Source organism: Sorex fumeus, unplaced genomic scaffold (assembly GCF_029834395.1).
Source record: "Sorex fumeus unplaced genomic scaffold, SorFum_2.1 ptg000047l, whole genome shotgun sequence".
Classification (NCBI taxonomy): Eukaryota; Metazoa; Chordata; class Mammalia; order Eulipotyphla; family Soricidae; genus Sorex; species Sorex fumeus.
The window spans coordinates 31,685,493-31,708,421 of record NW_026606104.1 but is presented as its reverse complement, the minus strand read 5'-3'; the positions used below and the strand labels follow the sequence as shown (position 1 = coordinate 31,708,421).

At 49.7% G+C, this 22,929-nt stretch overlaps 1 protein-coding gene and 1 pseudogene across 1 annotated transcript in view; both read left to right on the top strand.

The window, feature by feature from the left end:
* Positions 1 to 9,565: 9,565 nt before the first annotated feature.
* LRRC38 (leucine rich repeat containing 38) overlaps positions 9,566 to 22,929 on the top strand; it is a gene marked incomplete at its 5' end in the record, with an annotated part of 28,651 nt that continues 15,287 nt past the window's right edge. The window contains one exon of the mRNA XM_056122914.1: positions 9,566 to 10,700. Within this exon, the coding sequence (XP_055978889.1) occupies positions 9,566 to 10,700 (1,135 nt within the window). The remainder of the gene's footprint in view (positions 10,701 to 22,929) is intronic.
* LOC130032277 (uncharacterized) lies at positions 12,289 to 12,411 on the top strand (annotated as a pseudogene).

Here is a 22,929-nt window from a genome sequence, read left to right as displayed (position 1 = left end):
GCTCAGTAACAGTTGATGTGAGGCTATAAGTTCAGTCCCCAGCACCACCAGACATGCTCAATAAAATCCCAGCTGCATTGCTGTTGGGATTTCTGGGACCCTACCAAAGTGTGCAAGTTTTGCAGCTGTTGTGTGAATTTTGGTGATAGCAACAACTACAACAACAAAGGGAAGGAAAAGGGAAAAGATGACTCTAACTTACCCAATGTCTTCTGAGGTTTTGTCTTTTTTTTTTTTATCATTGTCATGTTTCCAGTGTCTAAAATAATATCTGGCTCATAGAAGTGCTCAAACTGATACTTGCTGTATAATGAACGGAGCCAAACTGTCCATTCAGCCTTAAATCCCTCCCAGCCTTGTCACCTTGACCCCATGAATCTGTTTCCTTATCTGAAAATGGGAGTAGGGACTGGAACTACATTTTGGCTTATTGAGATTAGAGCAAGCTTTACATATCGTGAGCACTCAGTGAAGGTTAAATATTATTCGTGCATACATATCATTTTTTTCTGCTGTCTTTAAGATCTTCAGTAATGTTGAAAACTATTTTAGATGAAACTTCTAGACTGAATAAGCCTGCGGCTTGCATAGTACGAGTGTCAACCTCTGCCACAGGATGATACAAACGACTAGAGTCATTGGTTAATTGTCTCATGAACTCAAGTGTGATGGCTTTGGGAAATGCATGTAAATTTATGCAAATAAAATTCAAATGCATATAAAAATAGTCTCATGTGTGCCTCCGCATTTACTAGAAAGAATTCTGGTGGCTTTATACTACTTGTTAGGGTTATGTCAGGTTTACCATCTGCCCACTCAGGAGCACCACACCTGGAGGTACGTGTGTGGAGTGGAGGAGGGGTTCTTGGGAACAGGACAGGATGCTGGTTTCAATACTCTGAGGACAGCTTACATACTGTTCAGCCACTAGATATACAAGGCTGATCCAAAATAAAGTTTAGAATTCTAACATTTGAGACTCTCCATCTAATTAGCATGTCTAATCAGCAGCCAATTAAGACCCTCCCTGTAAGTTGTCCCTGTACCTGAAGCCCTCTGAGTTTCAGGACACTGGTTTTTGGGTGGGTGAGGGCCAGTCCTCTGAGCTCATCCACTGTGATCTGTGGTCTGTGTCTGTGAAGTGAACACAATGACCAAGTCTTGATTACTGCTTTGGGGCTTACATGGAGAGTATCCTATCATCATTATTATTATTGTGGAGCGTAAGGGTAGTATGTGTGGGGTTGGGAAATTAGTTTATGGGGCTCTTAGAGACCTACACATCTGTGACCTTTGATCTGGTTTCTCAAAGCAACTCAGATCTCCTTTTAAAAAAGAAATCCAACTGACATTCTGTAAGGAAGAACGATTCTTTCAAATATGCATTCACTCATTCAACAAAGATTCAATGGCAACCTGTCCCCATAAGCTCCAAGATTTAAAGAGAAAAAGTACACAATCTTTCTTTGGGGGTGGGGGTGGGGCACACCTGACAATACTCAGGGATTACTCCTGGCTCTGTACTCAGGAATTATTCTTGGTGATGCTAAGGGGACCTATGGGATGCCAGGAATCACACTGGGGTCAGTCTCATGCAAGGCAAGCACCCTACCTGTCCTACTATTGCTCTGGACCAGGACACAATCTTTGTTCACTGAGCCTTTGTCTGCAGTCCTTGTTCATCAGAATCTTTCTTCTCACCCCAGAACTCACTAGCAATGAGGTCGAGGACATAAACATGTCGGCAGTAAGTGACATGTTTACCTTCACAAGGGCACAAAGGGCACAAAGGAGGGGAAGAAACAGAAGCCTGGATGGCAAGAGACACAAAGGAGGGAATATCAGTCTGTACCTGGGGAGGTCAAGGCTGGCTGCAGAGGTACATGGTGCCTTGAAGGGCAAGCAGGAGCTCTGCCTGGTGGATGGGCAGAGAGAACATGGTGTGCCAGGGCACAGAAGCATGAAGCTCCCAGATCCAATTTGAAAGACGTGTCAACGGTGTCAAGATGTTCTTTTCTCTAGTCAACCCACCCACCCATCCTTCCTGACTCCCTTCTGATGCCTGTGATCTGTGATGAGACTGATTGGCTGGTTCTACATGATCTCCTTGACTTGTTTGCTACTGTCTCTCCAAGGACATTGGGAGCCTCCTTTTGCTGTCTGCTCTCTCAGGACACAAGTCAGTGCCTTTCTTAAGCAGGGAAGGTATCTGTTGCTAGTGACGATCCTTCTGTTACTTCTACTTATCAAGTCCCCTATGTCATTGTGCCATGAGCTCATGTGTACATTATCTCACAACTCCACTAGCCCAATGATGAAAAATATTCCCCATTTTCTAGAGGAATCACCCAAAGTTTAGTCAGCTTACTGCATGTGCAGAAGAGACATATCTTGGAAATGATGGAACCAGGACTGAATGCAGGCTGACTAGCCTATGGGCCAATACTTACAGCTCTGTCGCAGCCTATAATGTCCACTCCTATTTCAGTGTGCTTAATAAAGTCATAAGAACTGAAGTTTTATAGACTGACAGGAAAAGCCCAAGCTCTAGCCATAGAATGATTGTGTCTTATTATGGCAGCATCATCAGCTGAGGACTCCCGGAGCGTGCATGTGACTGGGCCTGCTCTGTACTCCTCACTTCATACAGGACCTATTCTCCTGGGATTGAGAAGAGAGGTTCAGATAAGTGCCCAAGGAAATTCAAGAAGGTGCCTTCTGGAGAACAGGTTTCCTTGAGCCAAATCTGTAACATGGCAAGAGGCAAATGAGAAAGATAGAGGGTGTGAAAGCCGAAGGTGAATGTGATGAATCTAGCTATGAGGAGTACCGAGCATTTGATATAAGGTGAGAGTAAGTAGAAATGAGTGTGGGGGACCTCAAATTTCTCAGGTTTCTCAGAGGTTCCTGCATGAACCCCAGTTCCTTCTGCAGGCCCAAAGCAAAGGTCACTTGGGACGGATGAAGTCTTCAGCTTCTCCAGAACAGATGGACAGGTTGTCCAGGTGAGACCCTCCCTGGAAACTGTGGGGGAAAACTAGCCTTGTTTAAGAAGCCATACTTCAGGGTAGCTAGTAATTAACTATATATTCCTGGGCATCTTTTATGCTGTAGATTAACTGTAGCAGCTGGAGCAATGTAATAGCCCCCACCTCCCTCCACCACCACTTCCCCATCCCCTATGTTTCATTTCGGTTGTGGAAGGTTGAGTTTTGGTGTAAACGAATAAGCAAGTTAGGCAATGGCAGGTGGTAAAAGTGCTTTTTAAAAAAGTATGAGAATAAATGGTAGTACAGATCATAACTGAGAAGTCATGGAGGCCAGTGCTCCTTGGGCCTGGTCAAGAGCACAGTAAAATGCCCCAGCGAGAGGGCACACAAGGGCAGAGATTCAGGGCAGGAATAATGTCAGATATTAAATGTGTCAAGAGATCTGAGTGGCTGGACAGGGGTGAACCTCCTCACTATAACTATGGGTAGAGGGGGTCTAAAATAAGGTGAGGGAGGCTGATTCTACTTTTGATCCATGGAATTTTATTCCAAGTGTCACAGTGCTTTAGCTAGCTGTTGCTGTGTAACAAATCATCCCGAAGACTATTCATTTCAAACAAAGCACATTGTTTGGAGAACATATATGCTGGGGAGTCCTGAGAGCTTCAGTAACAGGACTTATTCTTGATTCTGTAAGGCTTATTCTATAAGGACTCCTGACATGATTTGGGAGAAGAAGCATGGCTTCCTTAAAAATGGATGCTATGAGACATTGGGATAATCCCATTAGTGGGCAAAGAAAACAGTAACAGTAACAACAGGTGTGTGTGTGTGTGTGTGTGTGTGTGTGTGCGTGTGTGTGTGTGTGTAGGGGGCAGTGTTTGGACCACAGATGGCAGTGTTCAGGGGCTACTCCTGACTCTTTGCTAGAGAGTGACTCATGGTACTTTCTGGGGAGCCATCTGCAACATTGGGGATTTGAACTGGGATTGGCCATGTGCAAGGCAAATGCCTTAGCCAATGTACTATATTTCTGTCCCAAACAATTATTTTTGTGTTGCAATTCTCAGGGGTCAGGCATCTTGGCCTACTTTTCTGGGCCCTCTGATGCAGGGTTTCTCACAGGTGACCATCAAGGCATTGACTCAGCTGTGGCCATTTCCAGGTTGAACTGGAGAGCCTCCAAGTTCAGGCGGGCAGGATTCAGCTCCTCACGGGCTGCTGATCTGGGTCCACCCTCAGTTTCTCAATAGATGCTTGCCTCTTGCCCCTGAACCTCACCCCCTTCCAGCAGCACACTTTGGCAAGAGAGACCAAGAGGTGAGCAAGTCTGAGAGCAATATAGAGGCCACTGTCCTCTGAAACCTAAACACAAAAACAGGACCTGTCACTTCAGCCATATTCATTAGAAGAAAAGTCATGAGTCAGACTCCACTCCAGGGCTTGGGTAGTGGGGACCAGCGTGAATCATTTTAGACGTCTACCCATCACACAAGCAGCCATTGGAGGTATCTAAGTGGAGATGTGGGGTGATCTTATATTTAAAGAATTACTTGGTTTTCTTGAGTACTGGGATGGGGTGGGAGATTGGAGCAGGAAAGTCAGCAGGGTCTTTGTCTAAGATAACAGGAGTTTGCAGAAAGGTGACTGTGGAGGTGCAGAGAAGGAGAGCTGAAGGGTCCTCTCAATGACTTTAAAGTAGGGGGAAGGGAAGAGGAAGTGGAGGAGAATCCTGAAGCTGTCACCACAGCTGTCACCTGTGTGCCCAGAGCTCAGGTGCCTTATAATCTCTGGGCCTGTGTTCTGGGCTTTTCTCCTCCTGGGAGGATTCGAGATGGTGTGAGCTGCATCCTCCTCTGCTTCTGCTCCGGTCTCAAGGACACACACGTGCTGGGTGGCTGGCCAGCATTAGGAGCATGGCGTGAGCAGAGAACAGATGCTTCCTTGTGCTGCCTGAAGGAGTGACTCCACACCCTCTGTCTTTTCAGTCTGTCCATGCTCCATCAAAGTACCCACGACCTGGGGGAGGAAGGTTAGGGGAAATGCTGCTCACCTGGAGGTATCCAGCTGGAGTTAGAGAGGGCGGGAGTGGCTGTGTTTGTCCTTATCTCTCTGTGTGTCTGTTTGTGTCAAGAGAGTTACTGTTAAGTGGTGATTTATGATTCAGGCTAGGGATCAGGTCCCTACTGACCCAACTGACTCAGGTCTCAGCTGACCCAGAATGTTAGCGCATCACTCACAAACCGCTTCCAGAGAGATATTTGCACCAATTTTTTTTCTCTGCCTGAAGAAAAACACCCGTGTGCAATCCTGGTTGTCAATTGACTGTGCCAGTTTCACTGCTTTGTTTCTGAAGAATCTTATTTCATCCTCACCACAAAGCAGGGAATAGGCACCAGTGTTATCCCATTACACAAATGGGAAAACTGAGGCTAGGAGAAGGTAAGCAACTTGCCCGGTGATAGAAGCAGGCATGGGGAGAGCCAGAATTTGGTCCAAACCTAGGTTTCTTACCACTGCCACCACTCTGTCACCTATGTAGGCTGGTTTCCTTGTTCCAGCAGTAAAATTAGAGGCAAGAATTCTTCTACTAATAGTAGGTTCTGACTTAGCAGAGGGGGACAAAATAGAAGCAAGACCAAAAGCCACTCTCATCACCCCTAGACCCACTGCGGTGGAGATAGTCAATCAGGTTTGCTATTATTAGGAGGCAAGAGATGGTGCCCTCTGGTGGTAGTTTGGAGAAAGAACAGTGGGTGGTAACCAGGGAGAGTAGTGTGTTAGCAGGTGGGCATTTACGTAGCTGCGTGCATAAAGCTGACCACTGTTTCCCAGGAGCCAAGATGCCCCAGGAAAAGAGCTAGCCATATATCCTGGGTCCGTGGGATGTCCTCATGTCTCTGATCAGATCTGCTCATCAGAGGACTCCCATAACCCAGTGACATCACCAAACATGGGCTACACGGTTTATTATTCAAACCTAGAGACAGTACCTAAATTTAGATTCCTTTCCCTACTATATTGGCATCATCTTGTTTGCAACATGGAGCCTAGGATTTTTTTTTCTTTTGCTGATTTAGAGGTCAGTCTGACAGCCAAAGCTAGGGTAGCTCATGACTGGGTTGTTTCTGCTCAGAGGCACCCAGTCTTCATGGAGGATTTCCTCGGGACCATCCTTTGCATAGTTCCTCAAGGTCCAACCTAGATGGATTCAAACATGGCGTCTTATATGACCAGGCAGGAGGGAACTGTACAGGGGTTGGGGCACAGAACGGGAGGGCCAGGCCTTCTGTTAGTCCTCAGCTCACTAGATGGGGAAGGCATGACACAAGGTTCTCGAATCATGTGGTGCCTGGGGGATTTTCCATGTCCAACAGGAATGGGAGGGTGCGGTGGCTGAGACTTAATACAGAAACGAGTTGACAACCTGAGTCTCTGCAGGCCCCTCTCTGCCCCCTTTAGGGTTTTTCCTCACACTGGGAGTGACCCCCCTTTTCTGGAGGGGGGAGCAGGTTGCGGGGAGCAGCTGGGAGTTAGGGTGCCTGAGTTCTATTTCCAGCAGCGATCACTGACTCACGCTGTGACCTTGCTGAGGTCATGTCTCTGTTTCCCTGGCTGGGAAAAAAAAAACTCAGAGGTGGCAGCTTGCATTTTTGCAAGGCAGAGGAGACCTGGGATATGGGGATTTCCCTGTTTCCCTTGTCTCCAAATCTTGCCTGGTTCCCTGGCTATTCATGAGACGTTACGCTCAGATTTATTTATTTCATTTTATGTTTTTTGGGTCACATCTGGCGATGCACAGGGGTTACTCCTGGCTCTTCACTCAGGAATTACTCCTGGAAGTGCTCAGGGAACCATATGGGATGCTGGGAATCGAACCCGGGTCAGCTGCGGGCAAGGCAAACGCCCTAGCCACTGTGCTATCGCTCCAGCCTCCTACGCTCAGATTTAGATTCGGGAGACTTTAGGGAACACTCAAAGCAAGAATCCACGTGCTTCTGCCATAGCAAGAGCGTTTTCACCTGCGCCGTTTCTCCAAACACCTCTCAGCTCACCTTCCCACACTTGCATGGCCCCACATAGTCTTTACATTGTAGGCAGCAGGTGGATGAGAAGGAAGGTATTTCCTCTCTACTTTCAAGGCAAGACCAAACCTAGTATTCCCCAACACTTTCATCACCAGGGGGGCTGCTTTCCTCCATTTACTCCCACCCACCCCCATGCCGCCTCCCCCCTTGCAAGTCCTTGCAACACACCTAGCATTATGACATATGTTTTCATTCACTACCTTCACCCCTGAGCGCCTCTTTCTGCTCAGCACAAAAGAACTAGGGCTACTACTTGAATTCCTTGCCAAGAATTGCAGCATTCACTCTGGATGACCTCATAGGTAAAGGCCCAATTTTCACCATTTCTTTTCTTTTGGGGGGATGGGGAGGAGGCATTCTGCTTCATGGGACCCAGGGATTTTGAGACCAGGGCTGCAGTTAGCCAGACGCCTAGGCAGGAAGGTCCCAGGAGCGACGCCCCCAGGGCCACGGGCTGTAGCAGAGGACCCCCAAAGGGAGGGTCCTGAAGCCCTAATGCTCAGGGCTTCAATTTGGAATAGTTCATCAGGGCCCATTAGTATTGGCATGGGCGCCTGGAGACCGGAAAGGTGGAAGATGATGCTGATCATCGGGACAGCTGCTTGCAGTTCCCGGAGTCTATGCCCAGAGACTTTTGCCCACCTGGCTGAGCATTGCCAGGCTGCAGTCACGCCCCCCTCCCGTGGCCCAGCACTCTGCCCGTCTGGAGCTCAGAGGCTGCTCCTCCACGACCTGCCTCCTCAAGGGGAGGAGACTCAAGTGCGGGCTGAGACCCTGAGATTGAGACTGTCCTGGCACACTCGGGGACCATGGGAGAGGCGGTGCGCTCAAGAGGTCTGGCTTGCCGGCCTAATACATAAGCCCAGAAAATGCTGCAGGATCCGGGTGCCTCAGAGCTTCTCTGGGATCCCTGGCCCCACCCCCAGCAAACATTTGTTCTCTCTTGAGCCCTTGGCTCTGCCCCAGAGACTCAGATTTTGATCCGTCTAACAGCAGCGGGTCTGCACGTGCCTGGGGGAAAGGCTGGGGGCTTAGCTCTGTGGTTTGGGAACCTGAGCCTCCTCCCGGCCAGTGCTCATCAGGGCGGGGCCGGGCAGGGCCACTGTGGACCCATTGGTCAACAGCTGTTCCCTGTGTTATTTTGGTCTCGGTGAGAGGTTATCCATTTTCCAGGGAATTTGGACCGAAATAGCCAAGAGCAAGATGATCTCTAGGTGGTTCTGTGGGGACCTCTTCTTAGAAATGTTTCTGAAATGGGATGGAGGGAAATGCCTTGGGCTTGGAGAGGAGATAGATGAAGGAGAAACTCTCCTGGAGGGACCCAGTAAGCTTCATGCTCCTCTAGCCTCCACACCTCCCAGGAAGGCTTGTGTATGGGGTGGCTTGGAGGGAGGAGGGGAGTCCAGATAGGTGTTCCTCTTCCTTCCTTCCTTCCTTTCTTCCTTCCTTCCTTTTCCTTCCTTCCTTCCTTCCTTCCTCCTTCCTTCCTTCCTTCCTCCTTCCTTCCTTCCTTCCTCCTTCCTTCCTTCCTTCCTTCCTTCCTTCCTTCCTTCTTTCCTCCTTCCTTCCTTCCTTCCTTCCTCCCTCCCTCCCTCCCTCCCTCTCTCCTTTCTTTCTTTCTTTCTTTCTTTCTTTCTTTCTTTCTTTCTTTCTTTTCTTTCTTCCTTTCTTCTCTCTCCCTGCTTCTATCCTTCCTTTCTTTCTATCTCTTCCTTTCCTTTCTACTCTCTTCTCTGTCCTCCCTCCCTCCCTCTCTCTCTCTCTTTCTTTCTTTCTTTCTTTCTTTTCCTTTTCCCTTCTCTCTCCCTGCTTCTATCCTTCCTCTTCCTTCCTTCCTTCCTTCCTTCCTTCCTTCCTTCCTTCCTTCCTTCCTTCCTTCTTTCCTTCCTTCCCTCCCTCTCCTTTGTTACTATAGTTTGTTTTAATTTTTTGGGCCACGCCCTGTGACGCTCAAGGATAACTTCTGACTGCACTCAAGAATCAATCCTGGCACAGTTCCGGGTGTGTGTGTGTGGGGGGGGGGGGGGGGGAGCAAACCATATAGCTTGCAAGGCAACCTCCTTCCCCTCTGCATTACCTATCTGGCTCTAGTGTTCCTGTTTCATTCCTTTCTGGTTTGGTTTTGGGGCCACACCCAGCAGGGCTCAAGGTTACCCTTTGCTCAGCACCCACTCTTAGCAGTGCTGGGTCGGAACCAGGACCTCCAGCAAAGGAATCCCGGGCTGTGCCCACGAAGCTCTCTCTCATCTTAGCTTGTTCTCTTGACCCGGGGATCCGCTCACAAAGCGAGAAATATTTTCCCCTTCATTTTCCACAGTGGTGGAAGGTGGGCCAAGGGAGATGCGACCCAGGTGGCCCTGAGCTCACACCACATCCATCGGAATCCAGAGCCTTATATCCCTCTCGCTACAGACAGTGGCCGGCAGCTGTGGGAGGGCGGGTACCCGTTCCCTACCAGCCCAGGGCCAGCATGGAAAGTGCTGACGGGTCCTGGTCTTCCTCGGAGCCACAGCAGGGGGCCCTGGCAGCTGCCGGCCCGTCTCCTTGAGATGGGTCAAGCGCGGGTGGGGGCGGGAGGGCGAGAAGACCCGCTTCTCCCGGGGCTCCCTCAGCTCCCAGCCCGCAGCAGGTGCCTCGCACCCGCCCGCAAGCCCCCGGGGATTGCCGCGGGCGCGGAGCCGGGAGACCCAGGTTGCATGCCCTCCGGGACCTGGGGGTGCGCGCGGGGCGCGAGGGCGCACGCCCGGGACACTCGCGCGGAAAACGTCCCCGGGCTCGGGAGCGCTGCCCGACAGGTCTCGTCGGCGGGTCTCCCCGTTTGGGGGGTCGGGGGGACGGCGCCCGGCCGCCGCCCCCTGGGCTTTGGCCGCGGGTGCCGTGCCCGTCCCTCGCCCCTCCCTCCGCGCCACTCCCCCGCCTGCCGCCCGTCCCCGCCGCCCAGCGCCGGAGCTCGCGGGGACACAGGCGTCGGCGTGGCCATGCGCCCCCCGCGCCGCCCCCCGCGCTCCAGCCGGCGCGGCCGCGGCGCTCGGGCTCTGCTGCCTCCTGCTGCTGCCCGGCCCGGGGCGCCCGTGCCCCGCGGGCTGCGCCTGCAGCGACCCGCACACAGTGGACTGTCGCGACCGCGGGCTGCCCAGCGTGCCCGACCCCTTCCCCCTGGACGTGCGCAAACTGCTGGTGGCCGGCAACCGCATCCAGCGCATCCCCGAGGACTTCTTCATCTTCTACGGCGACCTGGTGTACTTGGACTTCAGGAACAACTCGCTGCGCTCGCTGGAGGAGGGCACGTTCAGCGGCTCGGCCAAGCTCGCCTTCCTCGACCTCAGCTACAACAACCTGACCCAGCTGGGGGCCGGCGCCTTCCGCTCGGCGGGGAGGCTGGTCCGCCTGAGCCTGGCCAACAACCGCCTGGCCGGCGTGCACGAGGACGCCTTCGAGACCCTCGAATCGCTGCAGGTCCTGGAGCTCAATGACAACAACCTGCGCAGCCTCAGCGTGGCCGCCCTGGCCGCGCTGCCCGCGCTGCGCACCCTGCGCCTGGACGGGAACCCTTGGCTCTGTGACTGCGACTTCGCCCACCTCTACACCTGGATCCAGGAGAACGAGTCCAAGCTGCCCAAAGGTGAGCCTCTATGGGGGGCGGCGGCGGGGCGATGTCCCACACAGCCCCCGCTGGCTTCCCAAGAGGAGGGGGGAGGAGGAGGAGGAGGAGGAGGAGGAGGAGGAGGAGGAAGAGGAGGAGGAGGAAGAGAAGAAGGAAGAGGATGAAGAGAAGGAAGATAAAGAAGAGGAGGAGGAAGAGGAAGAGGAGAAGGAGGGGGGAAAAGGAGGAAGAGAAGGAAGAGGAAGAAGAGGAGGAGGAGAAGGGAAGATTAGGAGGAGGAGGAGAGAGAAAAGGGCAAAGGAAGAGGAGGAAGACGAAGACGAGGAAGAAGAGGAGGAAAAGGAGGAAGAGGAAGAGGAGAAGGAGGAGAAGGAAGAGGAAAAGGAGGAGGGGAAGAAGGAGGAGTAGGAGAAGGGGGAGGAGGAGGAGGCAGCGGTGGCTTGTGTACAAGTAAGAGTTAAATGAGAGTTTCTCAGGGTGCAGCCTTCGTGGTTCCCAGCCTGAGCTTTTCCTGGGACTGCTGGGAAACGTGGGCCAGGGGCATCTGGAATCCTGTATAATTTCTGGGCTCCCTGGCCTGCTCCGTCCTCCCTTTCTAAAGTAAGGTGGGTGACATGTCTGGGTTCCCAAGGCCACAAGCAGCTTCTGGAGTTTGGGGTCCTAGAATTGGCGGAGGGGTTGTTTTACGTTACCCTTCCGTAGGGAAGACATCCTTTGGTGTGTCAGCACCCTTCTTCCTGCCGTGAACCTGGAGAACTGGCCAGCCAGTTCTCAGAACTTTCCTGAAGCCCCTGGGGCTGAGCAGGTCTGTTCTCAGTTTACTCTTCTGTCTCCAGGATGAGAAATAGTCCTGGGGAGAGAATCTTGGTGGTCTGCTCAAAGCCATGAGGCAGGGAGAGGTTTCTAGGGCTGTGGCTTTGCCAGCCAGAGATGGAATCACCCAGTGAAAACCTGTGAGCTGCTGGTCTGGTTGCTTTCCTGATGGATGGCTCCAGGTGTGTCCAGACTTGGTTGGAAGAACATGAGGGCACAGCAGTTATGGGTTCTCATGAAAATGAGCAGGAAGTACATAAAGCCAGAGCTCAGAAGGTGGGGACTGCAGCCTCCTGCAGGGTGAGCCTTCAGATAGGGTGTGGGCAGTGTTGGTCTCCTGGCAGGTGAATTCCAACCTTGTAGTGAGCACCAGGAGAGCCTCCAGCAGGGCGCTCTGGACCCCGTCTCCTGCTTCCACCTGTCCTGAGGGTTGGGGAACCTGAACCATAGGTGTCAGATACTCATTAGGAAAGGTGATCTAGCCAGTGATGTGGCTCAGTGTAGAGCACTTGCCTTGCATGTATATATAATGTCCCAGATTTAATACCCAGTAGGATCCAGTCTCCTGAGCATTGCCAACAGTTATACCCCAGCCTCTGGGGTTAACTGTGATTAACTTTTTAAAAAATCACTGGGTGTTTGTCCCTAAAATCAAAACAACAATAACAAAAGAAGTAAACAAAGTAAAAGGTGAGATAAATGCAGCTTTGGGCCCGTCAAGGCATCACTCAGCAGCAGCCCCTTTTGTTCCAGAACGGCTCTATCGGCTCTATCGTAAGCGTGAGTTTGCCCAATACTCTGGTTTCTTTTCAGATCATATGAATCTTTTGCCTTTTTTTTTAAACTAAATATTTCCATGGAGAGGAACAATTCTGAGTTTTTACGCAATGTTTTTAAGCCTTGCTTTTGCAGGGCAAATAAAAGAAGCACGCTTTCCCTAGATGAGACTTGCAAGATACAGAGTCCTCTAATTTTAAGCTTTGATCTTTTTTTAGTTATCTGGCTCCCCTTGCTCTCTTCTCACCAAAAGTTTGTCCTGAGGAAGACATCGCTGTGGTCTGGGGTCGACCTGATTTCACTTGCTCTGGCCCTGCTTGCTAGGGGAGTTGGCATCCTCAGTCCCCACGATTAGTTGAGCTAGCACAATTGGCCTCATTGTCATCTGCATGAGGGTAAGGCATTCCGGGTCAGAGGGCATGAGCTTTAGGCTCTGCATGCATGACTGTGACCTTGAACATAGCACACAACCCACATGGGCCTCAGTTTCCTCATCTCTGGATACTTTGGTTGATACCTGAGGTCTTGCAGAGCCCTGAATTTGGAGTCTGAGACTGTAGATTTGAGTCCCAGCTTAAAAAGTGGATATTGCACCAGAGTGATAGTACAGTAGGTGGGGCATTTGCCTTTTTTGAGGCCAACCCGAGTTTGATACCCAGAACCCCATAGGGTCCCCCAAAACTTCCCTCAGGAGTGGTCCTTGGCACAGAGTCAGGAATAAGCTCTGAGCAACACTGGTGTGGCCCCAAAATAAAATGGAGAACTGGGTGTCTCTGGGGTCACTTTACCGCCCCTTGTCTTGTCCATGTGAGATGCTGGGATTCAGGAATGCTGCCTCGTGCATAGCATCAGGTGGTCTTCATGAAAACCAGATGATGTGGGTGAGAGTAAGAACCAAGATGGATGTGAGGGCACTTCCTGCTTCCAAGAGAGAGAGGATATAGGGACTCTGACAGTAGAGGGTGAGTAGGGAGTATGGGCAGTTGAATGGTTTCAAGCAGACATGGGGTGGGGGAATCTCATTCTGGGCAGTGAGGATGGAGGTAGCTAGAGGGTTGCATGAGGACTTTGGGTCTGGGGCATGGGCCAGGCTCACCCTAGGCTGTGCACGTTGTGAGTCTCAGGAGCTGTGAACTAGAGGCGGGCATGAAGTTGTGGATTAGCACCAGCCTAGGCGGGCTGGGTTTCAATCCACACTCAGCTTTGTGCCCTAGGCCGCCAGTGCCTGACCTCTTTGAGCCTCAGTTTCTCTAACCCCGAGGTCAGGGTGCAGAACCACCCTTATCCCATGCTTCTTGTCCAGGTTGGATGAATGATCCTGATGAAGGCCACAGAGGTGCTCAGTGGACAGTAGGTACCCAAGAGCTGCCAATCTCCCCTTCCCTCTCCCGGTGCATTTGTGTCTCTGCTATTTGCACAAGCTGTAGGAAATGGCTGATAGCTTCTGGTCATGAACTGCCTAGATCCAAGTGCTACCACTTCTCACTAGTGGCGTGACTTTTCACTCTGACTACCAGAACATGAGGTCAGATGGCAGCTGTTGATCAGTGCAATGGGCTGTTACCCACTTTAGAGGGTTGTTGGGAGGATTAAAGTGGATACTGTGGTTAAGGGCTTGGACCAGTGCTTAGAACAGTACATAACTGTCATTAGTGCTGTTAATTAAACTCTTGTTTGTTTGAAGTTCTCCCAGGTAGAGTTTGGGGACCCAGAGGCCACTCCTGGTGATCTGTAGCCAGCCATGTGAGCTGTTGCTTCTGTGCTCTGGCAGTCACTGTAGCTCTTGCAGGCCAGTATGCTGGGGACCTCCGGGGCTACATCCAGGATATTGAAGGATGGTTAGGCGCCAGAGATTGAATTTAGGACCTCATACATACAAAGCATTTTGAACTTTCTCCCCAGATCTTTACATTCTTTTTTCACCTCAAGGTGATGGGAGCAACTTGCCTAAGGTCATAGCTTAGGGGTGACCTATTATCCTAGGATCTCCTGGCTTCCAGCGACCTACCAAGATGCTCTCTCTCCTTGCTCTTCCCAGACAAGGAGCAGTGGCAGGAGCCTAGTAGCTTCTGTCCTACAGACTTTCCCCTCCACTTCCATGCTCTCTTCCCCCAGAGAAGCAGAGAAGAGCTAAGCAAGTGACCTTGACCAGCTCTGATGGTTATACCCAGCTGCCAGGGAGTTATGTCCTTGCAGTCATGGGAGCACTCAGCCTAGAGCCCCAGGGGAGGAAGGAACATAGCAGCAGAGCTGGGCTGGGCAGGAACTGCCCTGTCGCATCTGATTTGGGGGGAGGAAGAGGACACAGGCCTGCCTGCCTGCAGCAGCCAAGTTCACAAAAACAAATCAAACTAACAAAACCCCAAGAACGATGAATTAGATTGGATTTCAGCTCAGTAACCAGGAATGGTTTGATAAGTATGTCTCATGCAAGATTTGGGGCACACAAAAGTATGTTGTTTTAATTGAGCATCTTGTTTCATACCTAGATGCTCTACCCTGGAGCCTACCTTCCAGGTACCCTCCCTTTAATAAAATAGTGCCTGGTAGGTACCTTAATTCATGATTTACCACCAAGAAACCTCTGAAGTGCAAAGTGAAAAGGTTGGGCAAGGTAGAGCAATTATCCTACTCCTAATTTTTTTCTTTCTCTTACACTTTGGATTCGTTTTATTTATTTATTTTTATTTTAATTTTTTATTTGAGGTAGAAATTGTACATCTTTATTTAAAAGTATTCTAACATGTTGATTTTCCATTAATTAATTAATTTATTATTTTTTAAATTAATTAATTTATTTATTGAATCACCATGGGAAAGGTTACAAAGCTTTCAGGTTTAGGTCTCAGTCATGCAAATATCAAGCACATTTCCCTTTACCAAAACTTATTTTTTACTATGAAGAACCCCAATAAAACCCCACCCCCCACCCCTCCCAGTCCCTGTGGGGCAGATGAATTCTAGTTAACACTCTATCTGCTTTGATTAGATTCATTGTTTCAATAAAAGATTCACCACTATTATTTAGAGTTTACCCCCCCCCCCCCCCCCCCCGAATCAGACATGCTGACAAAGCATTGTGAAGTGATTTGCTTTCTACAGCTGGGTTCAAGAATTATATGTTGGTTTTGGATTTCTGCTATTTTACTTATTGACCCTGGAAGTATTTCTACTGAAAGTCAGATAGTTAAGAAATTGGTTTCTGTGCTCTGGAGTCGTGGCCGTGCTGGAGAGCCGCTAGTGGGGGGCAACTGGTGGCCTCGGTAGGGCGTGAAGGGCGGACCGAAACGCCCCCCTTCCCATGAGGTTTTAGTCGCCCCCAGTCCCCCGGCTCATACCTGCTGTCCACAAGGCTCCCATGCGGCCGCCATCTTTCTTTCCAGAGAGGAGAAGGCGACTGGGGCAACACCCTTTCTCCTCCGGACAAACCTGATGGCCTGGATTAACGCATAGTCCATTCACTTTTCTGCTCCAAGCTGCCGGGTTCTGCATTAAGTCCTTGTGCTTCTGGGGCCGTGGCCATGCTGGAGAGCTGCTCGCAGGGGGCAACTGGTGACCTCGGTAGGGCGTGAAGGACGGTATTTTAATTTTTTAATTGAGCCATCATGAGATACACAGTTACAAAGCTGTTCATGATCAGGTGTTAGTCATACAATGATCCAACACCCAACTTCATCAGTGTCCATTTCCCACTACCAATGATCCCAGTTTCCCTCCTACCACCCACTGCCCCCCACAGCCTGCCTCTCTCTCTCTCTCTCCTAAACATTGTGGTCTGCAACACAGATACTGAGAGGTTATCATGTTTGTTCCTCTACCTACTTTCAGCATGCAGTTCTTACCCAGAGTATCATTTCCAACGATCTTTGATATAATGGTCCCTTCTCTATCCCAATTGCCTTTTCCCTGAGCACTTACCTAATTCTTGCCTACAGGCAGGAAACCTTGGCAGGAGAGATTCAGAGAATCCCTAGCATGGCCTCTTCCCCATCTCTGATACTCCTACTTTAACTACCTCCAATCTCAGATTCTGTACCAGGTCTCAACTTTTCCCCATGAGACAAAAGTAGAACCTGGATATTTTGAGACAGTATGTCACCAAGCCCATGGTGACCATTGCTCTGGCCAGACTTGGAAACCAGAGACTTGGGGATCTCTCAGATGACCAACTGGAACAGAGAGGTGGGGATGGGGTAGAGAGGTTCTGGGGAGATAGAGAAATGGCAGGGATCTTCAATGACTTTTGCAGCTTGAAGCCTTTGCTTCCACTTCCCTCAAAAGGTCAAATGGGAGGGAATGAAAACCAACAATGGTGTTTCTTTGAGAACCACTTTTGTTTCCTGTGGAGCCAGTTTGAAATGCAGATTCCAGAGTCTCCAGACTTGCTGATGAGGAAAGAGGTCAGGAAACTGCATTTCATACTGGGAACTCAGTCCCAGTACCCCAGCTCCCACATACACACTCCAGGGTTCCAGCCCAGTACTGCTCCTCCTGGTGGACCTTTGCAGTAGTTCTGAAATACCTGTGACTCATTCCGCCAGGTCCAAGCAGCACCATATCCTTGGGCTCTTGCCTTGAGCCACTGACCTGGTTGACTGAGAATTTCATGTCCTCCTGAACACTGCTTTGGAGGTCCCTTCTCCTCCCAAAAAAATTAAGGGAAGGAAAAATAGTTATTCTTTGAAGAACTGGTTCCATGAAGGTTTGGAAAGTTGAAGTCAAATTCTTCCCATGCCTGCTCTGCTAGAATCTAGGGGACTGCAAGCCACTGGTCCTTTCCCATGTAACTGGCTTCTTGGAAACACAGAAAACAGGAGGATCAAGGTTGAGAAACCATCACCGGTTTCTCAGTGAGATCTGCTCATTTCTTTGAGAATTTCTTGAGGTGGACATACAGGGTGAAAGTCAGGCTATTTTAAACCCCTGGGTACCTTTTTTGCCTAAGTGCCCCTCGGAGGCTGGCATCGTTGACAAATACGCAGTACCTGTCTCTCCACACTTCTCCCACTTTTTAATGCATTATTTATTTAAGAAATGTTTTCCAATTTGAAAGGCAAAAACGATCACGTCTCCTTATTGCTTTAATTTGCAATTTGCATTATTTGATCACCAGCTGAGTGGAAGTTCTGTGTGTGCTTAGACACTTAAGAGACTCGTGTTCTGGGCAAAGGTCAGCTGAGGTCTCTTGCCCTCTTGCTAGTGGCCTCTCTCTTGCCCCTGACAGGTCTGTGCCTGTCCTGTATGCCACAGGCTAATGTGTTTTTAACTTGACTCTTAATTAGAGTTGCGTCACAGGGTGTCACCTTTCTCAGCATCCTTGGTGCCCAGGGCCCGCTGTCAGCTTTTACACGCAGTATGGTCTGGAGTTCTGAAGGAGAGTCAATGGCAAACATGACCTAAGATAACCTCATTCCATTTTGTCTGCTCCCTGGTGAGTCCCACCGAGTCCTGCTGCTCTAAGTCGCAGAGGTTGCTGAAGATGTCACATTTATGGTGTATTTTATCAGTGAGCTTAAAGGCATCCTGCGGGCTGAGCAATGATCATGCCTTCCCTCTCAATTCGGACAGCCCCACAGGCACACTTAGGGTTAAATACTTTCAGCTAAGTGGTCTCCTGCTCTTTCAGAATCTTCAGTCTCCAAAGTAGTTTGTGTGTGTGTGTGTGTATGGTGGTGGTGGGGGAGCCCATACCCAGGGATGCTCAGGGGTCACTCCTGGCTCTGCACTCAAGAATCATTCCTGGTGGTGTTCAGGAATGGGATGCTGGGGATTGAACCTGGGTCAGCTCCATGCAAGCCAAACACCCTATCTGCCGTACTATTGTTCTAACCCGAAGGAGGTACTTGGTAGGGTTTGTCACCTTCGGGCTATGGGGTGGCAAGGTGACAGTGTGGGAAGTCGCAGAAAGACCTGCATGTCTGTAAGCTGTTGTGAAGGCCCGATTCAGGCACATTCGTGGGTCCATGAAATGGAACTGGATCTTGAACCTGGTTGGTATGTGATCATAGCCAGAGAGCTGAGAGCAGATACCAGTCCCAGAAACGTCCTGCCCATGGGTCCTACAGCCTTCCTCTCCTCCTCCCTCATCCCTCCTCCCTCCTCCCTTCTCCTCTCCTCTCCTCTCCTCTCCTCTCCTCTCCTCTCCTCTCCTCTCCTCTCCTCTCCTCTCCTCTCCATTATCCTCCTCCTCCCTCTTTGTTCTCCACCTCCCCTTCCTCCTCCCTTTTCCTCTCCTCTCCTTCTCCTCCTCCTCCCCTTCCTCTTTTCTCCTCCTCTTCTCTCCTCTCTTCTCTACCTTCCTCCTCCTCTCTCTTTTATTCTTTTTCTTCTCCCTTCTCCTTCCCCCACCTTCTCCATCTTCCTCCTTCTCCTTCCTCCTTCTCTTCCTCCTCCCATTCCCACCTTCATTTTCTTTCAGCTCTCTGCTTCCTCCTTAGCCTTCCAGCCTTCACCCCTCTCTCTGGGCCTGCAACTGTCTCGAAGGGTTGGGAGCCTGTCCAAGTGATATCACTGGATCCTATCTTGCCTCTCTGTTGACTTTTGTCTGACATTGCCAGTTCTTGGTCTTGCCCATTTTGAGGACCCAAAATATGCTTTGTCCCTCCTTGAATATCCAGCAGCTGCTGCAGTGCGTGGAGTGTTCGGGAACCTCCCCTTGGCTCTCAGTGTGCTTCTGTCTCCTGGCTGCAAGACCAGTCCTCCCGCTATGGTCTGGTGCCACACATGCCTTACAGACTGCCTGAGCACTTCCCATGCCTTGTAATTGCCCTGTTTTGATATATCTGCTTGAAATTCTTGAGCAAGGAGTGACAGAAGGACAGTATTGTGAACTTAATGCCCCCCTCCCCGACCTTCAGATTCACAAACAGGCATATTCCTTTTGCAACCTTATTTGGAATTAGATTTGTTTTAAATCCCTCCAGATTTGTTCTGATCAGGTACAGTAAGACACACAGACCAGAAACTGATTGTTGTGAGGGAAGATATTTCCCTCCTTATGCAGTCAGAAACATGCTGCAAGAGTTGCTTCACTTCCTTTCCATGTGGAGAAATAAACACTAACAGTCTGAACTGGGCTTCTATTTGTTTGCTTGGGTGGATGGGGGATTTGTTTCTGCTACTGCCCCAGGCAGCTGTTCCCACTGACTTTGTTTATGGGGTGTCTATTCTGTTCCAACACTGATCTAGCAGGCTAGAGCAGTAGAAATCCTAACCAGCCCATGTATGTAATTTTAAATTTCTGGGGACCAATAGGTAGTAGAGGAAGTAAGGTGCCTTCATTGGCACTTTTTACCATATTTGGTTCCCCAAACACTACTATGGGTCACTCTTGAACCCAGAGCCAGGAATGCCCCTGAGCACCTCAGAGTGTGATTCATACAGGAAGGAAGGAAGGAAGGAAGGAAGGAAGGAAGGAAGGAAGGAAGGAAGGAAGGAAGGAAGGAGTCAAGACCCTGTTTGCCACAGTTGAGAAAGTCCAATGAACAGGTGAAATGAATTTTTCCATTTTATTTTATCCAGCATAAATAAATGAAATCAAAGAAAAGTTTGTCATGTTGCCCCTGCTGCTTTTTTCCCTGATCACACATTTTTCACCTACAGCATCTGTCAGTCTAGCCGGATCATGTATCAAATTCTCAACACGTGGCGAATGTATCTCTGAGCAGACCACATAGTTCTAAGTTTCTCCCAAAGACAATCATGTCAACTGGGATCACCCCATTTCATGGGAGGAAAAGATCAAGACACCCATAGACCCGTGTCATTTGGTCAAGGTCACCAGTCAAGAAGAGGTAGAAGGAGACTGATCCCAGGATGAACTTCATTCACCATAGCTCCTTCTCAAATCACACACCAAAAAACTGTGATCCCTCCACCCTATTGAGTACACTGTCCCTTCACTAGCTTCTGTCTTCCCAGCTCAGAACCTAGACTTGGAGACAGTAAGATGGCTTGAACATAGTAGTGGAAAACCAAGTACCCATGAAAATAAATCCAGCACCTCCTGGTGCTCACTGGAGCTTTATTTGCAACAGTAACTCCTCCTTGCTTGACAGATGTCAACTAGGGCCCTTCCCCTGTTTCGATCTCTCCAGTGCCTCCCATATCGATGTCGGTGGGCCCCACGGATGGCTCATGTGTAGTGGGGAGGAGAAAGACGGTTACTTTCTCCTGATCCGCCTTTGCCACCTGGGACCCAGGGTTACTGGGTTCTTGTCTCGCCTCGCAGAAAGGAATTTCAGGAGTAGATATGCAGTGAAAATTACACAGATTTTACTTGAGGTTTTGAAGGGAAAGAGGAAGAGAGAGTGAGAGAAAGTGGGAGAGAGTGGAAAGTAACTGCTCAAGAAAGAGCCTGGGCTTCTGCAAGGGTGGAGAGAGCCCCTACACACATCCCAGCACTGGACATGAAAAATATGAAAGTACACATCTCAAGAGGGGAGATGTGGGCGACACATGTGCTCAGGCACCACATGTGCTTGGACATATGGGCACAGGCAGCACATGGGCTCAGGCAGCATATATATGCACTTCCTTGCACTTCCTTTGTTCAAGGTGGCCTTTATAAGGTTTCTCCAACCTGCTCCCATGTGAGGCTTCTACCTAGGGATAAGTCAGTTGCTAGGGAGGTTACCAAGGGGTTGAGAGTGGTGATGGTCCTCTTTGAAATTCCTTTCCCGACCTTTTGTTACTGCAGGATCTTTTGTTGGAGGGGGTTGGTCCAGCCTCCTCAGGGTCTCTTACAGACTGGCACCAGTTCTCCATGAGGTCAGGGAGATTACTTCCCAGAGATTTACTGCCATTGCTTTGGAGGAGGACTTCCCTATCTGCCTGCCTACATCAATACCACTGAGAATTAATGCTGCCAGTGGTAGAGGTGTCTCAACCCTCTGGTGGGGGCGCATGGGTAACAGCCCAGCAAGCATATGGAAATTATACCAGCACTACTGCAGATTATGATAACTCAATAAAAACTGATTTGGAAAGAAGAAAAGAGTAGGAGCCATCTAGAACACTTGCAGGGGCTTCTCAACCTCCCCCATCCCTCCCCATTATTTGAATTCTCCTTTCACCTTGATTTCCTACCACTTTCCCCCCTTTATAAACTCCCAGTACCTCAAACATCTTTCTCTTCCGTAGGCACACCTAGTGAGCGCATGTGAACGGTAGCATCTTCGTGCTTTGTAGGGTCTTTGTCTCTCTCTGTGGGATGTCCTTCTCCTAGTGTACATGTGCCATCCAGGCTTTTCCTGTGGTTCCACTGAACCCTGTAATCCACTGTCTCTATCTGCTCTCTCTGTTCCCTGGCCTCCTCTACATCTCTCCTTTATAACACCTGTCACCATCTGCTATGAGACACATTTCACTGATTTGCTCTCATCTGCCTTCCCTTACCAAACATCTTAGCCAAAAGGGCAGGGACTTGTCATTTTGTTTGTGATTTAAGCCCCAGAGCTAGAACTGGGCTGGTATATTAGAGATGCTCAGTGTGTGTTTGCTGAGAAACTGAAATGACTCAATGGATGAATGCTGAGGTCAGGCAAAGGGCAAGAGTAGAGAAGGAGAGACCTTCTGGAGAGACCTCCAGAACCATCCCCTTTGCTCAGTGAAACCAACATAAGGATTAACCAGGAAAAATACAAAAAATGCAGAAGTTAGGGAGCTGGGCTCATTGTTGAGGCACAGGTTTGGGTAGAATTTAAGACATGGTGAGACAGGGCTGGGGAGAGGGAGATCTTGGGAAAATTGAGAGTTCCCTGGTCTCTTCCAACTGGGAAGCAGTTCTTGGAGCTTCCTGCCCAACTAGAAAGTTTTAGGGACTCCTGGTACTGTAGTAGTGAAACACTGTGATATAGGCAAATGGTTTTTTAGTTGTCAAATGAAGACTGGCAAGTACCTGGTCCTGTCTGCAGATGTCTGAGATGCAGTCACGGAACATGGGCAGCTAGTTCTGCCCTCAGAAGTTTCACCCTTGGGGGGGTGGGCTGGAGTGCTAGCACAATGGGTAGGGCGTTTGCCTTGCACGTGGTTGACCCAGGTTAGATTACCAGCATCCCATTTGGTCCCCTGAGCACTGCCAGGGATAATTCCTGAGTGCAGAGTCAGGAGTGATCCCTGTGCTTTGCTGGGTGTGACCCAAAAAGAAAAAAAAAAAGAAAAAAAAAGAAATTTCACCCCTGGATAGAAACTATAAGAAAATTGATTTCGATACACTATAATGGGGAGCAGCTAACCATTAGAGCTCTGAAAATAGGCTGCAGGGAGGCAAACATCCCTGAAGGCATTCAAGCAGAAACCAGGTGACCATGGTCAGTGATGCACAAGGGAGCACTGGGTATGGGGTGAGATTTGCACTCCTGGTGTTTGGTCTTCTGTGTGGGATTCTCTCGGCTTTTATTCTATCCTAGTGCTAGTGCCAGAGGAGTGTCACTGGGATTGAAATCTAGTGACTGTCTGCCTCAGTATTCAGAGCAATCCCCACCTCCCTTCTCTTCCCCCTCCTGCTTCTTTCTGAAACTCAATAAATAAAACTCTTACACTGGACATCTGGGAAAGAAAAAGCTCTGACCTTCTTGCATTTCTCAGATCTTTCTCTACTCATGCTGAATCATTGGAGAAACCGGACTACCTGCCAACGACCAGAATCAGCTTCTAA